The sequence below is a fragment of the Hypanus sabinus genome, chromosome 26, assembly GCF_030144855.1.
Source record: "Hypanus sabinus isolate sHypSab1 chromosome 26, sHypSab1.hap1, whole genome shotgun sequence".
NCBI classification, from domain to species: domain Eukaryota; kingdom Metazoa; phylum Chordata; class Chondrichthyes; order Myliobatiformes; family Dasyatidae; genus Hypanus; species Hypanus sabinus.
In genome coordinates, this window is record NC_082731.1 from 48541024 (window position 1) to 48568561 (window position 27538).

Consider the following 27538-nt stretch of genomic DNA (forward strand, 5'->3'; position numbering starts at 1 on the left):
GACTTAAAACACCAACTTCCCATAGATGTTGCCTGATGTACTGAGTTCCTGCTGCATTTTTTTGGTCACACCAGATTCTACAACTGCAGTCCCCACTGGAAATACTGGAAGTTCTTTCTGTTTCCACCAGCATGCAGAGGAGTTCACAGGTAATGTATCGCCAGCTGTCTATTCCAGGTCCGTGTCTCTGTTCCATCATCATTTATCAAATTGATCCAAGTATTTAATAAATCTGCCTTATTCACCAATTTTCAACTGACTCATTGGAGTTCCAAATGAGGGTAGGATTGGGAAACATTTTTAGGAGGCATTGAGATCATTGCAACAGCCCCACCAAGTGTTACCTCAGTTGGTGCATGAGGCCAAAGTGTGGTAAAGATTGGAAGGGGAAACATACAAACGTTTGAATAAGATAAACCCATAGGCTGCAACCTAAGATCAGTGACCTTCTTCCTCTTGCAAATAGTCCTAGCACTAATTTGGATGAATTAGATAAATTGGCATGTGGCCTAGTGGGCAAGGCATCAGACTAGTAACCAGAAGGTCACTGGTTCGAGCCTTAGCTGAGGCAGCGTGATTGTGTCCTTGAGTAAAGCACTTAACAACACATCGCTCTGCGACGTCAAGCTGCATGAGTCCTAGTGCCCTTCCCTTGGACAACATCGGTGGCATGGAGAGGGGAAGGCCTGCAGCTTGGGCAACTGCCGGTCTCCCATACAACCCTGCCCAGGCCTGCGCCCTGGAAACTCTAGGCGCAGATCCATGGTCTCTCGAGACCAACGGATGCCACCACCACCACCAATCTGGATAAACAAAACATCATCACAATCAGAACACAGGTTGTTTATAAATTGAATTGATCCAAACTTGCAATTGAGTGATTTGTTTTCAGCAGCATGGCTTTGCTGTTTTAACTTTAACATTAACTTGGAGGTGAAATAAAAATTGATATTCAGCTACAGAAATTCAAATTCAGACCCTGATTTCCCAATGATGTTCAGCCTCTGCTGATCACTTTGCTCATGGTTACAGGTGATCAAGTGTTATTCTGCTTCAACTGATAATTATTGATCAGGTTTGAATATCACATCATAACTCACTTGGTAGCCATCATTGAAGACATACAGCTTGTGATCAGAGGGGTTGTAGCTGACACTCTGTAATGTCTCCATCATTTTATCCATCTTTATAGCAAGTGTACCTTCCTCACCAGTTCTGGTATCAAACGTATAGAAAATCTCCTCCACCCGTGTGCTCACTGGTCTAATCGCATACAACACCCCACAGACCATAAAGGCATTGGTCACACCAGGTTTGAATTGTCTAGTGACCCACGTCCTCTCCACAGTGAAAGATGTAGTGTTAATTTTACTGATAACAATATTCCCAGCATTTTGTTCAGTGGAGTAAATGACCCACAGGCCAGTTTCATCCACAGAGAAGTCCATGTCCTGGTAACTAACACCCTGATAAGAGAATCGGTTGGTGTAGACTGCATTTGCCAATGTTGATTTCTCCAGCACCTCCGTGTCTACATTAAACCTGCACATTTGCCTACTGTTGTAACAGTTATAATACAAGGAGTTGTTGTATAAAACCATCCCACCTCCCTGCGCATTGTTGTAATTGCTATAATACCCAAGTCTTTTGTTAATTCCATTTTTGTAGATTAGTAAATCATCGTATGAAGTATGTAGTTGGAAGGTATCAAATCGGTATTCATAGTTGTCTGCAAACACAAAGTACAGTTCATTTTTAGTGGGTAGAGGAGCAGGATCTTTGCCCCATGCTCCATATTTGTAACCTGATCCCAGCCAGTTCAGCTGTGTCACAAAAGGCTTGGTTATATTGAGGAGTCCACCATGCTTGCAGCTCCCTGTCAATACAAAAATACATAATTATGAAGTAATCACTTCTATTTTATGCACATTCCTGGATATATTCACAGAATGTATTTTTCCTCATTTGGTTTTCTGGAGTGAATTAAATTGAACCAAATTTGTTTGTTATTAACTTAATATACCTGCAGAGTCATTGAGTCACAGAGCATGAAAATAGGCCCATTGACCCAAATGAATAACATGTCTGTCCAATCTGATCCCAAACTGGCCAATAATTCTTCTCTATCCACGTACCTGTCCAATTATATTTTGAAAGTCGTCACTGAACCTGCTTCAAGTATTTCCTCTGGCAGCTCATTCTGTATGCTTATCTAAGTAGATACACTGTCTCGCAAGTCCCCATTACATCCCTCCCTTCTCACCATAAATCTACGCCACCTTAAATCAAAATGATCTCTTTGTTGTGCATTGTTCCCATTCTGGAAACCAGGTCATGTTTTTTCAGATACTTTTCTGAAAATCTCCCTCGTGATGTGGAAAAGATGGTTGAACCGTGGCAGGAGAAACTAAGGGGTTAATGAGGAGGGAGAGAGACAGAAAGAAAGGGAGGGTGTAGCAACTGAAAAAGGGAGGATGAGAGAGATATAGAGAAAGTGAGATGGGAAAACAGACTAGATGGAGAGAGAGAAAAACAAAAAAACAGATATTGAATAGAGAGTGGGAGAAAGAAAAATAGAGAGAAAAGACTGTGGGGGGAGAAAAAAGAGGGGCAAAGATGGAGGAAAACTGAAGGGGAGAAGAAACAGAGAAAGAGGGAGAGAGAGGCAGAAAGAGAAAAGAAAAGAGAAAGAGAAAGAAGAATGGAAAGATATGGGCAGAAGGAGTGAGAGAAATGGAGAAAATACAGTACAGAGAAACTGATCTTAGTGTGGAGCGTGAGAGCAAGAGGTAAAGAGACACACAGAGGGAGGATTAGAAAGAGAAAAAGAGATGGTAGAGACATCACCTCTGGATGGTAGAGATGTAAGAGAGAAGGCGATGGAGAAAACAGAGTGGACAGAGGGAGAACCAAATAAGGGAACTTGGTGTGACAGAGATAGAAAGATCAAAAGAGAAAGAAAAAAGTTAAAATGAGAATTGGCAAAAGAGGAGACTCGGGAGGAATAGAAAGAGAGAGTGTGAGAAACAGAAAGACCTTGGAGTGGATATCATGAGAAGAATGAGCAGAAATATGTACCCTGAGAGGAACAGAAAGAGAAAGGAGTCAACAGACATGAATAAAACAACACACAGAATGAGTATGTAAAGGATGTAAAGGAATGACAGATTCCCTGAGAAGAACTCAGAAGTTAATTAATGAGGACATTGGCACCAAATTCCAAGCCAGCTCCTTCAAGATCCTGGTGTAACAGAGAGAATGAAAGAGGATGATTTGTTTTCTTTTTTGTTCATTGTTTTTACCATCACCCTCTCCTTCTCTCCCTCTTCTCTCTTTATCCCTGTCCCTCTCTCTCTCTGCCCCCTTTCCTTCTTCTCCCCACAGCAAGGTCCATTTCTTTGTTTCTCATTATACTGTTTTCTCCATTTCTTTTCCTTACTTTCTCTCGCTTTCTCCTGACTATTTCTTTTTCCCCCTTCTCCTTCTCATTCCCTTTATCTCTCCTCCCTCCCCTTCACTCTCCTCCTCCATCGCAGTTCCCCCTCTCCCTCTTTCTATTTCCCCTCCCACTGCCCCTCTTGTTCCAGGGGATAACAAATATTTTCAGTCCACATTGCAAATGACTCTTAAAACTTGCAATAACAAATATGGCCATCAACGATGGCTCAATGATTCAGTTAAGTACTCCTTTCATGCCTTCCTGTCTGATCATCGGTTTGGGTTGGCCAGTAACTGACCGTAATCAATCGATGGAGGGGTTGTTGGAACCTGGTTCTTCTCGCACTCTGCCAGTCGCTCCTTCAGTGCTGTAATCTCCTTGCGGATCTGCAGGACGTTGTTCTTGTCATATGATTCCAGTTGGTGCACGATGATTGATATGTTCTGAATCTGAAGCAAAGGAAACATTAAAGGGAGGACCAGTTAGGAGCCAAGTAAAAATTATGTCATTCAAAACAACTGGTACAGGTTAGCTTGTGTCTTGTACCAAACTGGAACTGAATCTGAAGGGTAGTCCATCTACAGGGAAAAGCAGAGAGGAAAACTACTGTTGGGGCAGTTGTCACCATCCTGCCCAGAGCTGTTGACCATTCTGTGGGGCTGATACCTCAGGCTGGAGTTCTCCATTCTACACCTGGGACCAGAGGTTGGCAAACTGTGTCCATGAAAAATCATTTCTTCTCCCTGAAGGAGAAAGTGGTTGCTTTTCAATATTTTAAGGAAGCAAATTATTTTTTAAAGTGTTTATTTTCCAATATCTGTGCTTCACAGGTGGAGCTAGTACTAAAAGCCCCTCACTAAATTTCTCTTAAGAAGGTGGTGGCAAATCTTGTTCTTTAACCACTCTGATCCTTCTGGTGAAGATAGTTCTGCTGTTCTGTTGGGGTGGTGTATCAGGATATAGACACAGCAATGACAGAAGATCAGAGTTGTATGAGGGGATGGGAAATCCACCAGGTTGTGTCCCCTGCTGCATCTGCTGCCTGCATCCTTCATGGAATGTGGAGAAGATGCTGTGGAGTTGGCCTAGGCAGTGAATGAGTGCAATTTGTAGATGGTACACGCTGCGGTTATTCTGGGCAGAGGTAGATAGGGAGTTAACCAAGCTGGCTGTTTGATCCAGGATGATGTTGAGTGTTGTTGAAGCTTCACTCATTCAGCAAGTGAAAAGAGTTCCATTGCACTCCTGATTTATACCTTGTACTATAGATGATGGAAAGACTTGCTGTGTCAGCAAGTGAGTCACACACTGTTGGCTACCCTGACCCTGACCTGTTCTTGTAGCCACAATGAGCTGGTTGTGGATTACAGAAGGAATGGAGACTTGCTAACCCCTATTTACATCAATGAATCTGGGGCTGAGAGGGTAAACAGCTTTAAGTTCCTTAGCATTCACATCACCAAGGATCTCACATGGTCTGTTCACACCAGCTGTGTGGACAAAAAGGCACAACAACGCCTCTTTCACCTCAGACTGTTGAGGAAGTTTGATATGGACCCCCAAATCCTAAGAACTTTCTACAGAGGCACAATTGAGATCTTCCTGATTGGCTGCATCACTGCCTGGTATGGGAACTATCCCTCCCTTAATCGCAGGATTCCACAGAGAGTGGTGCAGACAGCCCAGCGTATCTGTAATTGTGAACTTCCCGTGATTCAGGACATTTACAAAGACAGGTGTGAAAAAAAGTTTCTTTAGATAGTTCCAATTCTTTCATGTTTTTAAGTATTCCATTTTGGAAAAAGACGTTTAGGCATTAATTTGTTAAATTAAGTTTATGTTCATTTATCTTTGTTTTGTTAATGATGTGGAACATCCAGTCAAGAGGAAGAAAGAAGTTTACTTAAGGTTTAGGAAGCAATGCTCAGACAGGGGTCTAGAGAGTTACAAGAATTTTTTGAGGATGTAACTAGTAGAGTGGATAGGGGAGAACCAATGGATATGGTATATTTGGATTTTCAAAAGGCTTTTGACAAGGTTCCACACGGGAGATTAGTGTGCAAACTTAAAGCACACAGTATTGGGGGTATGATATTGATGTGGATAGAGAATTGGTTGGCAGACAGGAAACAAAGAGAGGGAGTAAATGGGACCTTTTCAGAATGGCAGGCAGTGACTAGCGGGGTACTGCAAGTTGTTCACAATATATATTAATGATTTAGACGAGGGAATTAAATGCAGCATCTCCAAGTTTGCGGATGACACGAAGCTGGGCGGCAGTGTTTGCTGAGGAGGAGGATACTAAGGGGATGCAGGATAACTTGGATAGGTTAAGTGAGTGGAAAAATTCATGGCAGATGCAATTTAATGTGGATAAATGTGAGGTTATCCACTTTGGTGGCAAGAACAGGAAAACAGATTATTATCTGAATGGTGGCCAATTAGGAAAAGGGGAGGTGCAACGAGACCTGGGTGTCATTGTACACCAGTCATTGAAAGTGGGCACAGCAGGCAGTGAAAAAGGCGAATGGTATGTTGGCATTCATAGCAAGAGGAATTGAGTACAGGAGCAGGGAGGTTCTACTGCAGTTGTACAAGGCCTTGGTGAAACCACACCTGGAGTATTGTGTGCAGCTTTGGTCCCTTAATCTGAAGAAAGACATTCTTGCCATAGAGGGAGTACAAAGAATGTTCACCAGATTGATTCCAGGGATGGCAAGACTTTCATATGAAGAGACTGGATCAACTAGGCTTATACTTGCTGGAAATTAGAAGATTGAGGGGGGATCATTGAAACTGTTATGAGTGATGAACAGACCTGATGGACAATGGGGTACAGAGTTAACCATCCCCCCCCCCCCGAAAACCACGAACTATTACTGTTGCTATGCTGACCATGAGAAAGAGAGACGAAAAACAGGCAAGAACATCTGCGACAGATAAGAGAGAGAGGGAAATTGCTGATTAACTGTATTGTGACTCCTTTTGAATTATTTACTGTTTCGCTGCAAGGACAATAGTTTGCTCGTTAACATTCCTCAGTGGACTGTAGGAGTGGCATGATTTAATGGACACGGTCATTGTGGATAACTGAGTCCCCGTTGGTAGGGATAAAAGACAGGTCTAGAGAGACACCCTTCAGACACACCAGTGCACCCTGACTGAGGGATGGGAACCCACAAGGAAAGGTGGGGGATTCGAAGACCGAACCAGGAGGTCAGTCAGTAAGGCTATCAGTGTAAAAGCAGGGCCAGTGGGGACTTGTGTGTGTCCACTCATGCCAGAGTGATGAGTCCACCACAGAAGAACAGTCTAGCAGAAGGAAGGAGAGGTCATAGCTGGATGACCACTGCGGTACGACAGAATAAGAAAAAATAATTCAAGTTTTTCCTGACTGCAGCTGTTACATCTCGCTCGCTCTCTCTCTCTCTCTCTCTCCCCCCAACGATTACAACTCAACAAGCATAACTACCTCAGCACTCATGAACTGAACTGAACTTCATGTTCTATGACAATTCATTTACCCCTAGACATTGATAGAGCTTGTTTATTATTGCCTATTATTATTATTATTCCTACACTTTTAGGTTTATTACTGCTAACTTGTGTTATATGTATATCTGCATTATTGGTATTGTTTTGCTTATTTTACTAATAAACAATTTTGATATTTAGTACCACCAGACTCTAACGGATTCTTCTTTCTCTGCTGGTCAGACACCCAGTTACGGGGTACATAACAAAACTTATAAAATTCTAAAGGGATTGGATAGGCTAGAAGCAGGAAGATTGCTTCCTATGTTGGGGAAGTCCAGAACGAGGGGTTACAGTTTAAGGATAAAGGGGAAGCCTTTTAGGACCGAGATGAGGAAAATCTTCTTAACACAGAGAGTGGTGAATCTGTGGAATTCTCTGCCACAGGAAACAGTTGAGGCCAGTTCATTGGCTATATTTAAGAGGAAGTTAGATATGGCTCTTGTGGCTAAAGGGATCAGGGGGTATGGAGAGAAAGCAGGTACAGGTTCTGAGTTGGATGATCAGCTATGATCATACTGAATGGCGGTGCAGGCTCAAAGGGCCAAATGGCCTACTCCTGCACCTATTTTCTATATTTCTATGTAAGGTAGCCATGGAGGAGATGAAGAATAGACAGGAGATCTTGAGAAATAATTTACGAGTAGGTTTAAGAAACCCCCCCCCCAAGGCATTTAACTCTTTTTAAATACCAGAAAATAGAGAATTATTTGAAAAAGACATTGATTGTTTTCCTTTCAGAATCAACAGAACTTAGAGAAACATAGAAACATAGAAAATAGGTGCAGGAGTAGGCCATTCGCCCTTCAAGCCTGCACCGTCATTCAGTATGGTCATGGCTGATCATCCAACTCAGAATCCTGTACCTGCTTTCTCTCCATACCCCCTGATCCCTTTAGCACAAGGGCCATATCTAACTTCCTCTTAAATATAGCCAATGAACTGGCCTCAACTGTTTCCTGTGGCAGAGAATTCCACAGATTCACCACTCTCTGTGTGCAGAAGTTTTCCTCATCTTGGTCCTAAAAGGCTTCCTCTTTATCCTTAAACTGTGACCGCTCGTTCTGGACTTCCCCAACATTGGAAACAATCTTCCTGCATCTAGCCTGTCTAATCCCTTTAGAATTTTATACGTTTCAATAAGATCCCCCCTCAATCTTCTAAATTCCAGTGAGTATAAGCCTAGTCGATCCAGTCATTCTTCATATGAAAGTCTTGCCATCCCAGGAATCAATCTGGTGAACCTCCTTTGTACTCCCTCTGTGGCAAGAATGTCTTTCCTCAGATTAGGGGACCAAAACTGCACAAAATACTCTAGTTGCGGTCTCACCAAGGCCTTGTACAACTTCAGTAGAACCTCCCTGCTCCTGTACTCAAATCCTTTTGCTATGAATGCCAACATACCATTTGCCTTTTTCACCGCCTGCTGTACCTGCATGCCCACCTTCAATGACTGGTGTACAATGACACCCAGGTCTCGTTGCACCTTCCCTTTTCCTAATTGGCCACCGTTCAGATAACAATTTGTTTTCCTGTTCTTGCCACCAAAGTGGATAAACTCACATTTATCCACATTAAATTGCATCTGCCATGAATTAGCCCACTCACCTAAACTATCCAAGTCACCCTGTATCCTCTTAGCATCCTCCTCACAGCTAACACCGCCACCCAGCTTCATGTCATCCACAAACTTGGAGATGCTGCATTTAATTCCCGCATCTAAATCATTAATATATATTGTGAACAACTGTGGTCCCAGCACTGAGCCTTGCAGTACCCCACTGCTCACTGCCTGCCATTCTGAAAAGGTCCCATTTACTCCCTCTCTTTGTTTCCTGTCTGCCAACCAATTCTCTATCCACATCAATACCATACCCTCAATACCGTGTGCTTTAAGTTTGCACACTAATCTCCTGTGTGGGACCTTGTCAAAAGCCTTTTGAAAATCCAAATATACCACATCCACTGGCTCTCCCCTATCCACTCTACTAGTTACATCTTCAAAAAACTCTATAAGATTCGTCAGACATGATCTTCCTTTCACAAATCTATACTGACTTTGTCCAATGATTTCACTTCTTTCCAAATGTGCTGTTATCACATCTTTGATAACCGACTCTAGCATTTTCCCCACCACCGATGTCAGACTAACCGCTCTATAATTCCCCGGTTTCTCGCTCCCTCCTTTTTTAAAAAGTGGGGTTACATTAGCCACCCTCCAATCCTCAGGAACTAATCCAGAATCTAAGGAGTTTTGAAAAATTCTCATTAATACATCCACTATTTCTTGGGCTACTTCCTTAAGCACTCTGGGATGCAGACCATCTGGCCCTGGGGATATATCTGCCTTTAATCCCTTCAATTTACCTAACACCACTTCCCTACTAACATGTATTTCCCTCAGTTCCTCCATCTCACTAGACCCTCGGTCCCTTACTATTTCCAGAAGATTATTTATGTCCTCCTTAGTGAAGACAGAACCAAAGTAGTTATTCAATTGGTCTGTCATGTCTTTGTTCCCTATGATCAATTCACCTGTTTCTGACTGTAAAGGACCTACATTTGTCTTGACCAATCTTTTTCTTTTCACGTATCTATAAAAGCTTTTACAGTCAGTTTTAATGTTCCCTGCCAGCTTTCTCTCATAATCTTTTTTCCCTTTCCTAATTAAGCCCTTTGTCCTCCTCTGCTGGTCTCTGAATTTCTCCCAGTCCTCAGGTGTGCTGCTTTTTTTTGCTAATTTATATGTTTCTTCTTTGGACTTGATACAGACTTGAACTTGATATAGAGGATGAAGATTAGGCAAGTATTTAAACACATTCGCATTTCTGATGTTATTATATGTAGTCTTATCCTCATGAAGCCATTCATTTACTGTCATTGTATCAGTACTGACTGGGTCATTTCATCGATAATTAAACATTCACTATAGACACAGGGAGAATCGAGTGTGTAATGTTTACATCCTGACCTCTATGTAAAGCTGGTCGATGATGGTGTTGCTTCCGTTGATCGTGACCTTCAGTTGATTGGTGAGTGACACCAGCTCTTGGATCTCCAGCTTGAGCAGCTCAAAGTCGAGCTGGGTGTAGGAGCCTCCTGTCTCGATTCTCTCTACTCGCTGGGTCAGATTCCGCAGCTTCACCATGTGGACTGAGATAATCTGTGCGTATTGTTGTACCTGGGCAGAGGGACACAACAAAGGCATCTGGTTTAACGTCCCCTCGGGACAAAAAGGAACCATTCATATCTCAGAAAAAGCCTGCATCTTGAGACACAAGAACAACTGCAGATGCTATTAATCTAGAACATTACAAAATGGACAAGGAGTTCAATTGGCCACACAGTATTTTTAGTATCAGACCGAAAGATTAACTATCCACTTCCCAGAACTGATGCTACCAGGCCTTTTCAGTTCCTCCAGTATTTTCTATATCGGCTTGCATTATGAGTTTTACTTTCCCTTTAATTTTGATAATGTGCAAGTATTGTTCGAACAAGCAACCACTGTTATAATGGCTTGAGAAGATGTTGCACATAAGGCTGCCAAACATGATAAGACCAGATGATATTAAAGATATTGGCATGGAAAGAAGATTAATTGACTAGCAGAAGGCCAACAGTAGGGATAAGGGTGGCCCTTTCTGGTTTGCTATTGGTGACTAGAGGTGCTCTGCAGGTGCTGGTGTTAGGTCCATTACTTTTCATGTTGTATGTTAATGATCTGTATGATGGTACTGATGCCTTTGTAACCAAGTCTGCAGACAGGTAGTGTTCATAAAACAGGGAGTCAGCAGAAGGACTTGGATAGATTAGGAAAATGGGCAATGAAGTTGCAGATGGAATACAGTGTAGGGAAATGGTCATGCACTTTGGTAGAAGGAATGAAGGGTTGGATTATTTTCTAAATAAGGAGAAAATTCATAAATTAGAGGAGCAAAGGGACTTGGGAGTCCTAGTGCAGAATTCCTTGAAGGTTAACGTAGGTTGAGGTGGTGATAAGGAAGGCAAATGCAATGTTAACATTCATTTTGAGAGGTCTAGAATATAATGCAATATAAAGGAATGATATAATGCTTTGAACCTATAAGGCATCGGCCAGATCACAGTTTTGGGCCCCAAATTCAGGAAAGAATGGGTTGCTATTGAGAGGGTCCAGAGGACGTTTATAAGAAAGGATTAATGTACAAGGAATGTTGGCTGGCTCTGGACCTGTACTTGCTGAAGTTTAGAAGAATAAAGGGGGATCTCGTGAAATGTACTGAATATTGAAAGCATTAGATGGAGTTGACGTGGAGAGGATGCTTCCATTAACTGGAGAGTCTAGGACCAGAGGGCACAGCCTCAGAATACAAGGACGTCCCTACAGAATGGAAAGAAGGAGGAAATTCTTTAGCTAAAATGGTGGTAATTCTGTAGACTTAGAAACATACAAAACCTACAGCACAATACAGGCCCTTCAGCCCACAATCCTGTGCTGAACATGTACTTACTTTAGAAATTACCTAGGGTTACCATAGTCCTCTATTTTTCTAAACTGCATGTACCTATCCAGGAGTCTCTTAGAAGACCCTATCGTATCCACCTCTACCACCGTTGCCGGCAGCCTATTCTATGCACTCACCACTCTGCGTAAAAAACTTACCCCGACATCCAAGCATTTTAAAACTGTGCCCTCTCTTGTTAGCCATTTCAGCCCTGGGAAAAAGCTTCTGACTATCCACATGATCAAAGCGTCTCATCATCTTATACACCTCTATCAGATCTGCCGCTCCAAGGAAAAAAGGCCAAGTTCACTCAATCTGTTCTCATGAGGCATGCTCCTCAATCCAGACAACATCCTTGTAAATCTCCTCTGCAACCTTTCTATAGTTTCCACCTCCTTCCTGTAGTGAGGTGAACAAAACTGAGCACAGTACTCCAAGTGGGGTCTGACCAGGGTCCTATATAGCTGCAACATTACTTCTCAGCTCTTAAGCTCAATCCCATGGTTGATGAAGGCCAATGTACCATATACCTTTTTAACCACAGAGTCAACCTGCACAGCAGCTTTGAGTGTCCTATGGACTCGGACCCCAAGATCCTTCTGATCCTTCACACTGTCAAGAGTCTTACGATTAATACTACACTCTGCCATAATATTTGACCTACCAAAATGAACCACCTCACACTTATCTAGGTTGAATTCTATCTATCACTTTTCAGCATGTTTTGCATTCTATCGATGTCCCACTGTAACGTCTGATAGCCCTCCACACTATCCACAACACTCCCAAACCTTTGTATCATCAGCAAATTTACTAATTCATCCCTCCACTTCCTCATCCACGTCATTTATAAAAATAACGAAGAGAACGGGTTCCAGAACAGATCCTTGACGCACATCACTGGTCACCGACCTCCATGAAGAACATGACTTGTCTACAACCACTCTTTGCCTTCCTTCTTTCTTTTTCAATCTTTTTATTAGTTTTTAAAAAAAAACATAACATAATATTTTATTAAATAGGTTATGAATACAATAGATTTGAAATTAAGTTGGTAACAAGATAACAATATCTTATTAAACTATCAGCGAAAAAGGATCATACAATATCAATCTAATCTATATTGATTATACATGAAAAGATTAAAAATAATCATCAAAAGAAAAAAAATGTAAAATATAAGAAAAAATGTATATTTAAGGAAATAATAAAAAAAATAAACCTAAACTAACATGGGCAATAATAATAGTTTATAAGTATATGATAGTGTCAAAAACTCTGGAACTCCATACCAGAACAAGAATAATAAGAGTAAAGGTCTGGAAGAAGTCAAATTAATTCATATGAAAGTGTCGAATGAACGGTCCCCAAGTTTCTTCAAATTTAATTGATGGATCAAAAATAGTACTTCTAATTTTTTCTAAACTTAAACAAGAAATAGTTTGAGAGAACCACTGAAATGTGGTAGGAGGATTTACTTCTTTCCAATTTTGTAATATAGATCTCCTGGCCATTAATGTTACAAAGGCAATCATTCGTCTAATTGAAGGGGAGAATCGACTATCATCTTCATTTGGTATACCAAAACTTGCAGTGATAAAATGAGGTTGTAAATCAATATTCCAAATTGAGGAAATGGTAGCAAATATGTCCTTCCAATAATTATGTAAAGTAGGACATGACCAAAACATGTGGGTCAATGAAGCCACATCTAAATGACATCTGTCACATTGAGGATTAACATGAGAATAAAACCGAGCAAGCTTATCTTTAGACATATGAGCTCTATGTACAACCTTAAATTGTACTAAAGCATGTTTAGCACATATAGAAGAAGAATTAACCATTTGTAAAATTTTTCCCATTTTTCCGTTGAAATATTGTATTGAAGTTCTTTTTCCCATTCCTGTTTAATTCTACCTGATATCTCTGGTTGTATCTTCATAATCATATTAGAAATAAGAGCCACTAATCTCTTCTGACAGGGATTTAAAGTAAAAATCATATCTGAAAAATCTATCAAAGTTGAATTAGGAAAGGATGGTAAAACTTTATACAAAAAATTTCTAATTTGTAAATATCTAAAAAAATTAGATTTAGGTAATTTAAATTTGTTAGAAAGTTGATCAAAAGACATCAAACTACCTTCAGAAAAAAGATCGAGAAAACATATTATACCTTTCCTTTTCCATATACTAAAAGCTTGATCTGTTAAAGAGGGTTTAAAGAAAAAATTAAGTAAGATAGGGCTATCAAGAACAAAGTTTTTTAGAGTAAAAATTTTTCGAAATTGAAACCAAATTCATAATGTATGTTTGACAATAGGGTTAGATATCTGCTTATTAAGTTTAATTAAATCAACAGGGAGAGAAGAGCCAACAACAGAAAATAAAGAATATCCTTGTGTACCATTACATTCTAAATTTACCCACTGTGGGCACAATGGTAAATCTAAATCTAATTTCCAGTATAATAAATTCCGAATATTATTCGCCCAATAGTAAAATCTAAAATTGGGTAAAGCTAAACCACCATCTTTTTTAGATTTCTGTAACTGTCTTTTACTTAATCTGGGGTTTTTATTTTGCCACACAAATGAGGAAATTTTTGAATCAATGCTATCAAAAAAAGACTTAGGAATAAAAATTGGTAAGGCTTGAAATAAATATAAAAATTTCGGTAAAATCATCATTTTAACAGCATTGATCCGACTCTTTGCCTTCTGTGGGCAAGCCAATTCTGGATCCACATAGCAAAGGTCCCCTTGGATCCCATGCCTCCTTACTTTCTCAATAAGCCTTGCAAGGGGTACCTTGTCAAATTCTTGCTGAAATCCATATAACACTACATCTACTGCTCTACTTTCATCAATGTGTTTAGTCACATTCTCAAAATATTCAATTAGGCTCAGAAGGCACGACCTACCTTTAACAAAGCCATGTTGACTATTCCTAATCATATTATGCTTCTCCAAATGTTCATACTTCCAGCCTCTCAGGGTCTTTTCCATTAACTTACCAACCACTGAAGTAAGACTCACTGGTCTATAATTTCTTGGGCTATTTCTACTCCCTTTCTTGAATAACGGAACAACATCTGCAACTCTCCAATCCACTGGAACCTCTCCCGTCCCCATTGATGATGTAAAGATCATCGCCAGAGGCTCAGCAATCTCCTCCCTCGCCTCCCACAGTAGCCTGTGTAAGTCTCATCTAGTCCTGGAAACTTATCCAACTTGATGCTTTCCAAAAGCTCCAGCACATCCTCTTTCATAATGCCTATATGCTCAAGATTTTCAATCCACTGTAAATCATCCCTACAATCTCCAAGATCCTTTTCCTTAGTGAATACTGAAGCAAAGTATTTATTAAGTACCTCTGCTATCTCCTCTGGTTCCATACACACTTTTCCACTGTCACACTTGATTGGTTATATTCTCTCATGTCCTATCCTTTTGCTCTTCACATACTTGTAGAATGCCTTGAGGTTTTCCTTAATCCTGCCCGCCAAGACCTTCTCATGGCCCCTTCTGGCTCTCATTCTTAAGCTCCTTCCCGCTAGCCTTATAATCTTCTAGATCTCTCTCATTACCTAGTTTTTTGAACCTTTCGTAAGTTCTTCTTTTCTTCTTGACTAGAGTTACAACAGCATTTATACACCACAGTTTCTGTACCCTACCATCCTTTCCCTGTCTCATTGGAACGTACCTATGTAGAACTCCACGCAAGTATCCCCTGACCATTTGCCACATGTCTGCCATTCATTTCCCTGAGAACATCTGTTCCTAATTTATGCTTCCAAGTTCCTGCCTGATAGCCTCATATTTCCCCTTACTCCAATTAAACGCTTTCCTAACTTGTTTGTTCCTATCCCTCTCCAATGCTATGGTAAAGCAGACAGGATTGTGATCACTATCTCCAAAATGCTCTCCCACTGCGAGATCTGATATCTGACCAGGTTCATTTCCCAATACCAGATCAAGTACAGCCTCTCCTCTTGTAGGCTTATCTACACACTGTGTCAGGTAACCTTCCTGAACACACCTATCAAATCAACCCCATCTAAACCCTTGCTCTAGGGACATGCCAATTGATATTTGGGAAATTAAAATCTCCTACAGCAACCCTGTTATTATTACACCTTTCCAGAATCTGTCTCCCTATCTGCTCCTTGATGTCCCTGTTACTATTGGGGTAGCCTCTACAAAACACTCAGTAGAGTTATTGACCTCCTCCTGTCTCTAACTTCCACCCACAGAGACTCAGTAGACAATCCCTCCATGTCTTCCTCCTTTTATGCAGCTTTGACACTATCTCTGATCAGCAGTGCCACACCCCCACCTCTTTTGCCTCCCTCCCTGTCCTTTCTGAAACATATAAAGCTTGGCACTCTAAGTAACCATTCCTACCCCTGAACCAGCCAAGTCTCTGTAATGGCCACAACATCATACTGTAGCTCCAAGTACTGATCCACACTCTAAGTTCATCCACTTTGTTCATGATGCTTCTTGCGTTAAAATAGACACACCTCAAACCATCAGTCTGAGTGTATCCCTTCTCTATCACCTGCCTATCTTTCCTCTCGCACTGTCTCCAAGCTTTCTCTATTTGTGAGCCAATCACCCTTCTTCCATCTCTTCAGTTCGGTTCCCATCCCCTCCCCCCAGCAATTCTAGTTTAAACTCTCCCCAATAGCCTTAGCAAACCTCCCTGCCAGGATATTGGTCCCCCTGTGATTCAAGTGCAACCAGTCCTTATGGTACAGGTCACACCTGCCCCAAAAGAGGTCCCAATGATCCAGAAACCTGTCCCTGCCCCCAGCTCCAATCCCTCAGCCATGCCTTTATCCTCCACCTCACTCTTTTCCTATACTCTCTGTCACATGGCACAGGCAGTAATCCCAAGATTACTACCTTTGAGGTCCTGCTTCTCAACTTCCTTACTAACTGTTTTCAGGACCTCCTCCCTTTTCCTACCTATGTTGTTGGTACCAATATGTACCACGACCTCTGGCTATTCACCTTCCCACTTCAGGATATTGTGAACATAGAACATAGAATAATACAGCACATTACAGGCCCTTTGGCCCACAATGTTGTGCCAACCCTTTTTCCATCACCCTACTCGACAAGGCCTTCTCATGCCCCCTTCTTGCTCTCCTCAGCCACTTCTTAAGTTCCTTTCTTGCTACCCTGTATTCTTCAATAGACTCATCTGATCCTTGCTCCCTAAACCTCACATTTGCTGCCTTCTTCCATCTGACTAGATTCTCCACCTCACTTATCACCCATGGTTCCTTCACTCTACCATTCTTTATCTTCCTCACTGGGACAAATTTATCCCTAACATCCTGCAAGAGATCCTTAAACATCAACCACATGTCCATAGTACATTTCTCTGCAAAAACATCATCCCAATTCACACCTGCAAGTTCTAGCCTTATAGCCTCATAATTTGCCCTTCCCCAATTAAAAATTTTCCTGTCCTTCCTGATGCTATCCTTTTCCATGATAATGTTAAAGGCCAGGGAACAGTGGTCACTGTTCCCCAGATGCTCACCCACTGAGAGATCTGTGACCTGACCCGGTTCATTACCTAATACTAGATCTAGTATGGCATTCCCCCTAGTCGGCCTGTCAACATACTGTGACAGGAACCCATTCTGGACACAATTAACAAACTCTGCCCCGTCTAAACCACTGGAACTAATCAGGTGCCAATCAATATTAGCATGATCAGAAACATCACAGACTCTGGTACCTGGGAGGCAAACTACCATCCGTGTTTCTTTACTGCAGCCACAGAATTGCCTGTCTGACCCTCTAACTGTAGAGTTCCCTATCACTGCTGCCTTCTTCCTTTCCCATAGAGCCAGACTCTGTGCCAGAGGCAAAGATTGGCAAACATGGCTGTGGAGGTCAAGTCACTGGATAAACTTAAAATAGAGGTTGATAGTTTTTTTATTTGAAAGTTTATGGGGTGAAGGTAGGAGAATGGGATTAAGAGGATAATAAATCAGCCATGATGGAATGGCAGAGCAGATTCAATGGGCTGATTAGCCTAATATACTGCTTCTATGTGTAACCCCCTGGGTCTTCTGGTCTACAATGTGTAGCTGTTGTGTGTATACATACAGCATTGTTTAAGTGGCAGATGGAATACAAGGTAGGGAAGTGTATGGTCATGTACCTTGGTAGAAGAAGTAAAATGGTAGACTATTTTCTAAATGAAGAGACTATACTAAAAGAACACTGAGACACAATGGGACTTGGGAGTCCTTGTGCAGTATTCCCTAAAGGTAAATTTGCAAGTTGAGTCACTGGTGAGGAAGGTAAATGTGATGTTAGCATTCATTTTGAGCAGACTAGATTATAAAAGCAACAACGTAATGTTCAGGGCAAACACGAGGAAATCTACAGATGCTGGAAATTCAAACAACAACACACACAAAATGCTGGTGGATCACAGCAGGCCAGGCAGTATCTATAAGGAGAAGCACTGTTGACGTTTTGGGCCGAGACCCTTCGTCAGGACTAACTGAAAGGAAAGATAGTAAGAGATTTGAAAGTAGTGGGGGGAGGGGGAAATGCGAAATGATAGGAGAAGACCGGAGGGGATGGGATGAAGCTAAGAGCTGGAAAGGTGATTGGCGAAAGTGATACCGAGCTGGAGAAGGGAAAGGGTCATGGGACGGGAGGCCTCGGGAGAAAGAAAGGGGGATGGGGAAGTACCAGAGGGAGTTGGAGAACAGGCAAACAACTAAATATGTCAGGGGTGGGATAAGAAGGGGAGGAGGGGCATTAACAGAAGTTAGAGAAGTCAATGTTCATGCCATCAGGTTGAAGGCTACTCAGCCGGTATATAAGGTGTTGTTCCTCCAACCTGAGTTTGGATTCATTTTGACAGTAGACTGTCCAAACTCAGGTTGGAGGAACAACACCTGCCTGGCCTGCTGTGTTCCACCAGCATTTTGTGTGTAATGTAATGTTCAGACTTTATAAAGCACTGGTGAGGTCTCACTTGGAGAATTGTGAGTGGTTTTGAGCCCCTTATCTTAGAAAGGATGTGCTGAAACTGGAGACACTTCAAAGGAGGTTCACAAAAATGATTCCAGGATTGAACATCTTGTCATATCAAGAGCATTTGATGGCTCTGGGCCCATATTCACTGGAATTCAGAAGAATGGGGGGGTGACCTAATTGAAACCTATCAAATGTTGAAAGGCCTTGATAGAGTGGAAGTGGAGAGGATTTTTCCTGTGGTGGGAGAGTCTAGGATCAGAGGACACAGCCTCAGAACAGAGGGGTGTCCTTCTAGAATGGAGATGAAGAATTTCTTTAACCAGAGAGTGGTGAATCTGTAGAATTAATTGAAACAGGTGGCTGTGGAGACCAAGTCGTTATGTATATTTACAGCCCAAATTGATAGATTCATGATTGATCAGGGTACGAAGATATAAGGGGAGAAGGCAGAGATTGGGATTGAGAGGAAAATTAGATCAGCCTTCATGAAATGGTCGAGCAGACCTAATTCTACTCCTATATTGTATGGTCTTATGGTTTAACGTGTAGCCATTAAAATGTGCAGCCATTGCTGTAATGTGTAGGAACAGAAGTAACAAGCAGCCATTGTTGCAATGTGTAGCTAATCTTGTAACGTGGATACTGTTGTAATGTATTGCTGGTGTATATAGTGATGTTATGTGCAGGGCTTGTAATATGAACCCATTCTTTTACTGTGCAACTGTTTTAGTAATATGCAGAAGCTGTTTAATGTCTAGCTGTTACAATGTGTACCATTGTAATTCTGGCATTTTTGCAATGTGTAGCTTTTGTAATGTGGGAAGCTTGAATTCTGTTGTCAGATCCCTGGGGTGTGAATAACCTTGAGGGAATTTGTCTACTGAAGTCACCAGCAGTCTGTAGTCAACCTTCATTAGTGTTATAGTTCGCATTGTCCGTAAGTCCAATGGGATTGTACTGTAAATCAATTTTCATACCTTGCTGATTTCACTTTGGACAGTGATACTCAGCTCTGTTGTTGTTGCTTCCAAATATTCCATTTTTTCCACTGGGAATGTGTTATCAGGCAATATCACTGTGCAGACACATAGTCCTTCACTGTTCACTGTTCCATTGACAGCCGTGGAAACCTGTAACCACATCAACATATTGTTAATAATAATGCAAATATCTGGCTGGTGCTCAGTTCACAAGTAATTCTTATCAAGTTACATTAACAATTCATCAGTGAGTAAAGTGTGAACACAAGCCTCAGTAACAACATAAAGGGTATATAGAGTAGTGACAGGTAGACGCAAGGTTGGAGAGACATTGATAAACAATAATACTCCAGATGGGGCTTTTGGATTTGCCCCTGACAGGTGGTACATTAGCTTTTAGTGTAGCTCTATATAAAAACATTTTAATCCATTACTACTTGGGACAAATTTGTAAAATAAGTATCAGATTTATTCTATCCTACCTACAGGAAAGATGTCAATAAGATTGAAAGAGTCCAGAAGATATTTTACAAGAATGGTGATAGGACTTGTGGACCTGAGTTATACAGAACTTTGGAATAGGATAAGATTTTATTCCATGGACCATAGGAGAATGAGGGGAGATGAGATAAATGTGTACAAAATTTTGCGGGATATAAATAGGGTAAATGCAAGTAAGCTTTTTCCACAGAGGTTGAGTAATAGGTGAAATCCTATGGGGAATATGGAGAGGAGCTCCTCACTCAGGGGGTGGCAATAGTGTAGAACAAGCTCTCAGTGGCAGTGGTGAATGTGGTTCAATTTCAACATTTTAGAGAAATTTGGATAGGTTCAGGGATGGGAGGGATATGGAGGGGTATGGTCCAGGTGCAGGTCAATGAGACTAGGCACAATAATAGTTCAACACAGACTAGAGGGACCAAAGTGTTTGTTTCTGTGCTGTGATGTTCTATGACTATTGTAACCAGAACAAAGCTTATCACCTCGACCAGACAGTGTTACTGACAGTCAGGTAGAAAACTTCAGATAATAATCAGTCCTCAAGAAGGCAACATGTGTCATCAAAGATCCCTATCAGCCAAAACATACCATCTTCTTGCAGTACCATCAGGCAGGAAGTACAGAAGCCTGAAATCCCACACCACAGGTTCAAGGACAGCTACTTCTCTAATGCTTTCCCTCAGTCATTTGTTTCTGAACCCAACCAACATAACCCTACTCCTACACTGTGACTAGCTTCTCCACTTTACACCACAACAAACTTTGGGATTTTTTTTGTTAGAATTGTGTGTAAATTTATGGTTATGTAATGGATTTTTCTTTTGAAGGCAGTCAATTTGATGCTATGATGCTGCTGTAAGTTTTTCATTGCATATGACAATAAACTCAACTTTAATTTTACAATAAGATGAATATTTGTATAGAAATTTACAGGAAACAGTGTTCAATCATTTCCCACTGACTGTAGTGAGAACTCTGCTTCCTGACATTCTGCACATGGTTAGTGCACAAATGGAGATACACTCTGGAGAGAGTTGACTGCTCTGTTCACTGTTCAGTCACACTGATCTACTCAATTACAGTAAAAACTGAGAGGAGGAACAATGTTAGATCAAGTAAATGAAAATTAGAAATAAACTCACAGACATCTGTGCAGAGGGCTCCAGAAGAGCTATAAATCATCAGCAGGAACAATGTTGCCATTATTCCTTCAACTACACCTAAACAAGAATGAATTTAGGAATGTTAGATATCAGTCACATAGAAAACCATAAAAATGAGACCACATAGCCAATTTTGGCTCCTCCAAAGCCATACTTACCAACAATCAAAGCATTCTTTTGACATGCAATCATTTTTAAATATTCCAAGAATAGATCAGAGAATCAGTGAGAGATTGAATAGCTCCTTACATTACCCATCTCAGCCTAGAGGCTAAGGTGTAAGGTGAGAGAAGAAAGATTTCTTTCTTTTTACAATATTTTTATTCAGAAGAGGAAAAAAAAACAAGATTTACAGAGTGCAACACATAGATACATCTCAACATAACTTGTATACATACAATATTTCAATGGCTTTTCAGAAGGTACATATAGAGATAGGAACATTTTGAGGTATATGGGACAAAAGCAGGTAAACGGGATTAGGTCAGGTAGATTCCTTGGTCAGATAGACCATTTGAGGCAAGCAACCCATTTCCATGCTCTGTAACTCAATGACTCTGAGATTTACCAACCTGTCAGCAGGTAAAGATCAAATGCCAAGTCTCTTAGATCGTTGACACCCAGAGCAGTGAGTGGCAAATCAGAGGCCTTCCTGGGTTATATAGGCATGAGACGATGTGTATATCAGCATCATTATCTCCCTTTGTTGATACCTGTGCCATTTGTTATCTGGACAGATGAGCACAAATGGTGAGATCAAACACCAAGCTAACTGATAAAACATCAATGAGTCACAGCTGCTCTCTCTGAACCTCGATAAAAATTAGCATTTAAAAATGTAATTAATTAACTTCTAATCTTCATCATGAATTAGAGTTAGGGAGGTTCTGGAATTTCAGAAGAAAACTACCAAGTTTTGAACTTAATCACTACATGCGTGGCTACCCCTGGCCTCCCATTATTTGTGCTTCCTGTATGTGGTGAACTATGTGCCTGTCGGGACACGCCCCTGCTGACTGCTCCTGTGGCTCCTCCCACAGGCCCCTGTATAAAGGAGACCTGCGGCCTGAAGATCGGCCTCAGTCTCCAGGACCTTGTATGATAGACACTCACTCCTGGTTCCTTCTTCCAGTCAATAAAAGCCGATATCTCGCCTACGTCTCAGTGTGAGTTATTGATGGTGCATCACTGTACAACCTTAGATTCAGTGGAAGTTAATATTCCGATTAGTCCAGAATCTTACAGTTGCCCATTCTTTGCCTTACTACTGCAAACTTGGGTGTGCACCCTCTCTAGCACAAACACTCAACTATCTACTACTCTTCCAACAAAAAAATCATCAAGAAAATAAAGACGGAATATGAAAGTAAGCTAGCCAAAAGTTTACCAATAGGATGCTAAAAGATGCTTATGAGACATAAAGTGTGAAAGAGAGATAGAAACATAGAAAATAGGTGCAGGAGTAGGCCATTTGGCCCTTCAAGCCTGCACTGCCATTCAGTATGATCATGGCTGATCATCCAACTCAGAACCCTGTACCTGCTTTCTCTCCATACCACCTGATCCCTTTAGCTACAAGGGCCATATCTAACTTCCTCTTAAATATAGCCAATGAACTGGCCTCAACTGTTTCCTGTGGCAGAGAATTCCACAGATTCACCACTCTCTGTGTGAAGAATTTTCTCCTCATCTCGGTCCTAAAAGGCTTCCCCTTTATCCTTAAACTATGACCCCTCGTTTTGGACTTCCCCAACATCGGAAACAATCTTCCTGCATCTAATCTGTCCAATCCCTATAGAATTTTATACATTTCAATAAGATACCCCCTCAATCTTCTAACTTCCAGTGAGTATAAGCCTAGTCGATCTGGCCTTTCTTCATATGAAAGTCCTGCCATCTCAGGAATCAATCTGGTGAACCTTCTTTGTACACCCTCTATGACAAGAATGTCTTTTCTCAGACAAGGGAACCAAAACTGCACACAATACTCTAGGTGCACTCTCACCAAGGCCTTGTACAACTGCAGTAGAACGTCCCTGCTCCTGTACTCAAATCCTTTTGCTATGAATGCCAACATACCATTTGCCTTTTTCACCACCTGCTGTACCTGCATGCCCACCTTCAATGACTGGTGTACAATGACACCCAGGTCTCCCCTTTTCCTAATTGGCCACCATTCAGATAATAATTTGTTTTCCTGTTCTTGCAACCAAAGTGGATAACCTCACATTTATCCACATTAAATTGCATCTGCCATGACTTTGCCCACTCACCTAACCTATCCAAGTCACCCTGCATCCTCTTAGCATCCTCCTCACAGCTAACACCGCTGCCCAGCTTCGTGTCATCTGCAAACTTGGAGATGCTGCATTTAATTCCCTCGTCTAAGTCATTAATATATATTGTAAACAACTGGGGTCCCAACACTGAGCCTTGCAGTACTCCACTAGTCAGTGCCTGCCATTCTGAAAAGGTCCCATTTACTCCCACTCTTTGCTTCCTGTCTGCTAACCAATTCTCTATCCACAGCAATACCATACCCCCAATAACATGTGCTTTAAGTTTGCACACTAATCTCCTGTGTGGGAGCTTGTCAAAAGCCTTATGAAAATCTAAATGTACCACATCCACTGGCTCTCTCCATCCTCTCTACTAGTTACATCTTCAAAAAATTCTATAAGATTCGTCAGACATGATTTTTCTTTCACAAATCTATGCTGACTTTGTCCGATGATTTCACCTCTTTCCAAATGTGCTGTTATCACATCTTTGATAACCGACTCTAGCATTTTCTCCACCACCGATGTCAGACTAACCGCTCTATAATTCCCCAGTTTCTCTCTCCCTCCTTTTTTAAAAAGTGGGGTTACGTTAGCCACCCTCCAATCCTCAGGAACTAATCCAGGATCTACGGAGTTTTGAAAAATTATCACTAATGCATTCAATATTTCTTGGGCTACTTTCTTAAGCACTCTGGAATGCAGGCCATCTGGCCCTGGGGATTTATCTGTCTTTAATCCCTTCAATTTACCTAACACCACTTCCCTACTAACATGTATTTCCCTCAGTTCCTCATTTCACTGGGCTCTCGGTCCCCTACTATTTCCGGAAGATTATTTATGTCCTCCTTAGTGAAGACAGAACCAAAGTAGTTATTCAATTGGTCTGCCATGTCCTTGTTCCCCATGATCAATTCACCTGTTTCTGACTGTAAGGGACCTACGTTTGTCTTGACCAATCTTTTTCTTTTCACATATCTATAAAAGCTTTTACAGTCAGTTTTTATGTTCTATGTCAGCTTTCTCTCATAATCTTTTTTCCCTTTCCTAATTAAGCCGTCTGTCATCCTCTGCTGGAATCTTGAATTTCTCCCAGTCCTCAGGTGTGCTGCTTTTTCTGGCTAATTTATATGTTTCTTCTTTGGACTTGATACTATCCCTAATTTCCCTTGTCAGCCACAGGTGCACAACCTTCCCTGGTTTATTCTTTTGCCAAACTGGGATGAACAATTGTTGTAGTTCATCCATGCGATCTTCAAATGCTTGTCATTGTGTATCCACCGTCAACCCCTTAAGTATAATTTGCCAGTCTATCTTAGATAATTCACATCTCATACCTTCAAAGTTACCCTTCTTTTAGTTCAGAATCTTTGTTTCTGAATTAAATATGTCACTCACCATCTGAATGAGGAATTCCACCATATTATGGTCACTCTTACCCAAGGGGCCTTGCACAACAAGATTGCTAACCAACCCTTCCTCATTGCTCAATACCCAATCTAGAAAGGCCTGCTCTCTAGTTGGTTCCTCAACATGTTGGTTCAGAAAACCATTCCGCATACATTCCAAGAAATCCTCTTCCTCAGCACCCTTACCAATTTGGTTCACCCAGTTGATATGTAGATTGAAGTCACCCATTATAACTACTGTTCCTTTATTGCAGACATTTCTAATTTCCTGTTTAATGCCATCCCCAACCTCACTACTACTGTTAGGTGGCCTGTACATAACTCCCACCAGTGTTTTCTGTCCCTTAGTATTATGCAGCTCTACCCATATCGATTCCACATCCTCCAGGCTAATGTCCTTCCTTTCTATTGTGTTAATCTCCTCTCTAACCAGCAATGCTATTCCACCTCCTTTTCTTTCCTGCCTATCCCTCCTGAATATTGAATATCCCTGGATGTTGAGCTCCCATCCTTGGTCACCCTGGAGCCATGTCTCTGTGATCCCAACTATATCATATTCATTAATAACTATCTGCACATTCAATTCATCCACCTTGTTACGAATGCTCCTCGCATTGACACACAAAGCCTTCAGGCTTGTTTTTACAGCACTCCTTATACAATTATGTTGAAAAGTGGCCCTTTTTGCTTTTTGCTCTGAATTTCCTGCCTGCCACTTTTACTTTTCACCTTACTACTTTTTGCTTCTACCCTCATTTTACACCCCTCTGTCTCTCTGCACTTGTTCCCATCCCCCGCCACATTAGTTTAAATCGTCCTGAACAGCAGTAGCAAATGCTCCCCCTAGGACATTGGTTCCAGTCCAGCCCAGGTGCAGACCATCCTGTTTATACCGGTCCTACCTCCCCCAGAACTGGTTCCAATGCCCCAGAAATTTGAATCCCTCCCCCTTGCACCATTTTTCAAGCCATGTATTCATCTGAAATATCCTCCTATTTCTACTCTGACTAGCATGTGGCACTGGTAGTAATCCAGAAATTATTACCTTTGTGGTCCCACTTTTTAGTTTATCTCCTAACTCCCTAAATTCACCTTGTAGGATCTCATCACCTATATCTTTGAAACCTATATGCACCACGACCACTGGCTGTTCACCCTCCCACTGCAGAATGTCCTGCAGCCGCTCAGAGACATCCTTGACCCTTGCACCAGGGAGGCAACATACCATCCTGGAGTCTTGTTTGCAGCCGCAGAAACGCCTATCTATTCCCCTTACAATCGAATCCCCTATCACTATAGCTCTCCCACTCCTTTTCCTTCCCTCCTGTGCCGCAGAACCACCCATGGTGCCAGGAACTCGGCTGCTGCCTTCCCCTGATGTGGCATCTCCCCCAACAGTATCCAAAACAGTATAGGAGGGAGATGACCCCAGGGGACTCCTGCACTACCTGCCTACTGCTACGCTGTCTAGTGGCCACTCCTTCCCTTTCTGCTTGTGTAGCCTTTACCTGCAGTGTGGCCAACTCACTGAACGTGCTATTCACGACTTGCTCAGCATTGTGGATGCTCCAGTATGAATCCAGTTGCAGCTCCAGACGCTCAATGCCGTCTGCCAGAAGTTGCAGCTGGACACACTTCCTGCACGCATAGTCATCAGGGACACTGGAAGTATCCCTGATTTCCCACATGCTGCAGGATGAACAAACCACGGGGCTGATCTCAGCTGCCACGACCTACCCAATACGTTGCCTCAACTTTTGAAACTTTCTCTTTTTAAAGGAACTTACCTGGCCTTACCTCACTTGGCGTGAAGCTCGTCCTCAGCCTCTGCTTGTCGAAGCCTCTCAAGACAAAGCCTTCCTACTCTGTCCCCCTCTATACCGTCGCCCGCTCCATCTAAATGTTCTCTTTAAATTCCCCCACTGCCTCACGGTCCAACTTACACACGCTTGCACAGTCATGCCCCTGTTAAACTGCTGAAGAAAAAGATGAGAGTAGCTATCAGAGCACTGGAAAACGGTGCTGCAGAGGTATTAATGGGGCCAACGAAATGGCTGATAACTGAATAAGTATTTTTCAACAGTCTTCACAGTGGAAGACAGTAGCAGTATGGTGGAAGTCCTAGGTGTCAGGGGTCAAGAAGTGTGTGAAGTTACCATAACTAGAGAGAAGGCTTTCAGGAAACCAAAAGATCTGAAGGTAGATAAGTCACCTGGACAATTAGACATAGGAGCAAAATTAGGCCATTCAGCCATTCACCATTTCATCATGGATGATACGGGATCCCATTCAACCACATACACCCACCCTCTCATCATATTCTTTGATCCCCCAGCTATTCAGGAATCTATCAACTTCCTCTTTGAATATAGCCACTTTGGCCTCCACCGCAGTCTGTGGCAGAGCTTCCCACAGTTTCACCACTATTTGGCTAAAATTTTCTCCTTACTTCTGTTCTCAGTTTTGAGGCTGTGACCTCTAGTTCTGGATATCCAAAGGAAGTGTCCTCTCCACTTCTACCTTATCTAGTCCTTTCAACGTTCGGAAGGTTTTGGTGAGATGCCCATGCATTCTTCTAAGTTCCAGTGAGCACAGGCCCAAAGCTGCCAAACATTCTTCCTATGTTAGCCACTTCATTCCCAGAATCATCCTTGTGAACTTCTTGTTGACTCTGTCCAAAAACAATACATCCTTTCTGAGATAAGGTGGCCAAAAGACAATACTC

General features: G+C 41.8%; 1 protein-coding gene across 1 annotated transcript; it reads right to left on the reverse strand.

Moving 5' to 3' along the window:
* Positions 1-1064: 1064 nt before the first annotated feature.
* Positions 1065-26774, reverse strand: LOC132381761 (olfactomedin-4-like). The gene is made up of 5 exons (XM_059951333.1): positions 26757-26774; positions 19459-19611; positions 9945-10154; positions 3738-3888; positions 1065-1876 (listed from the first exon to the last, which is right to left on the reverse strand). Exons 1-5 carry the CDS (start codon positions 26772-26774, stop codon positions 1065-1067), a joined length of 1344 nt encoding a protein of 447 aa, XP_059807316.1.
* Between the last annotated feature and the right edge of the window lie 764 nt (positions 26775-27538).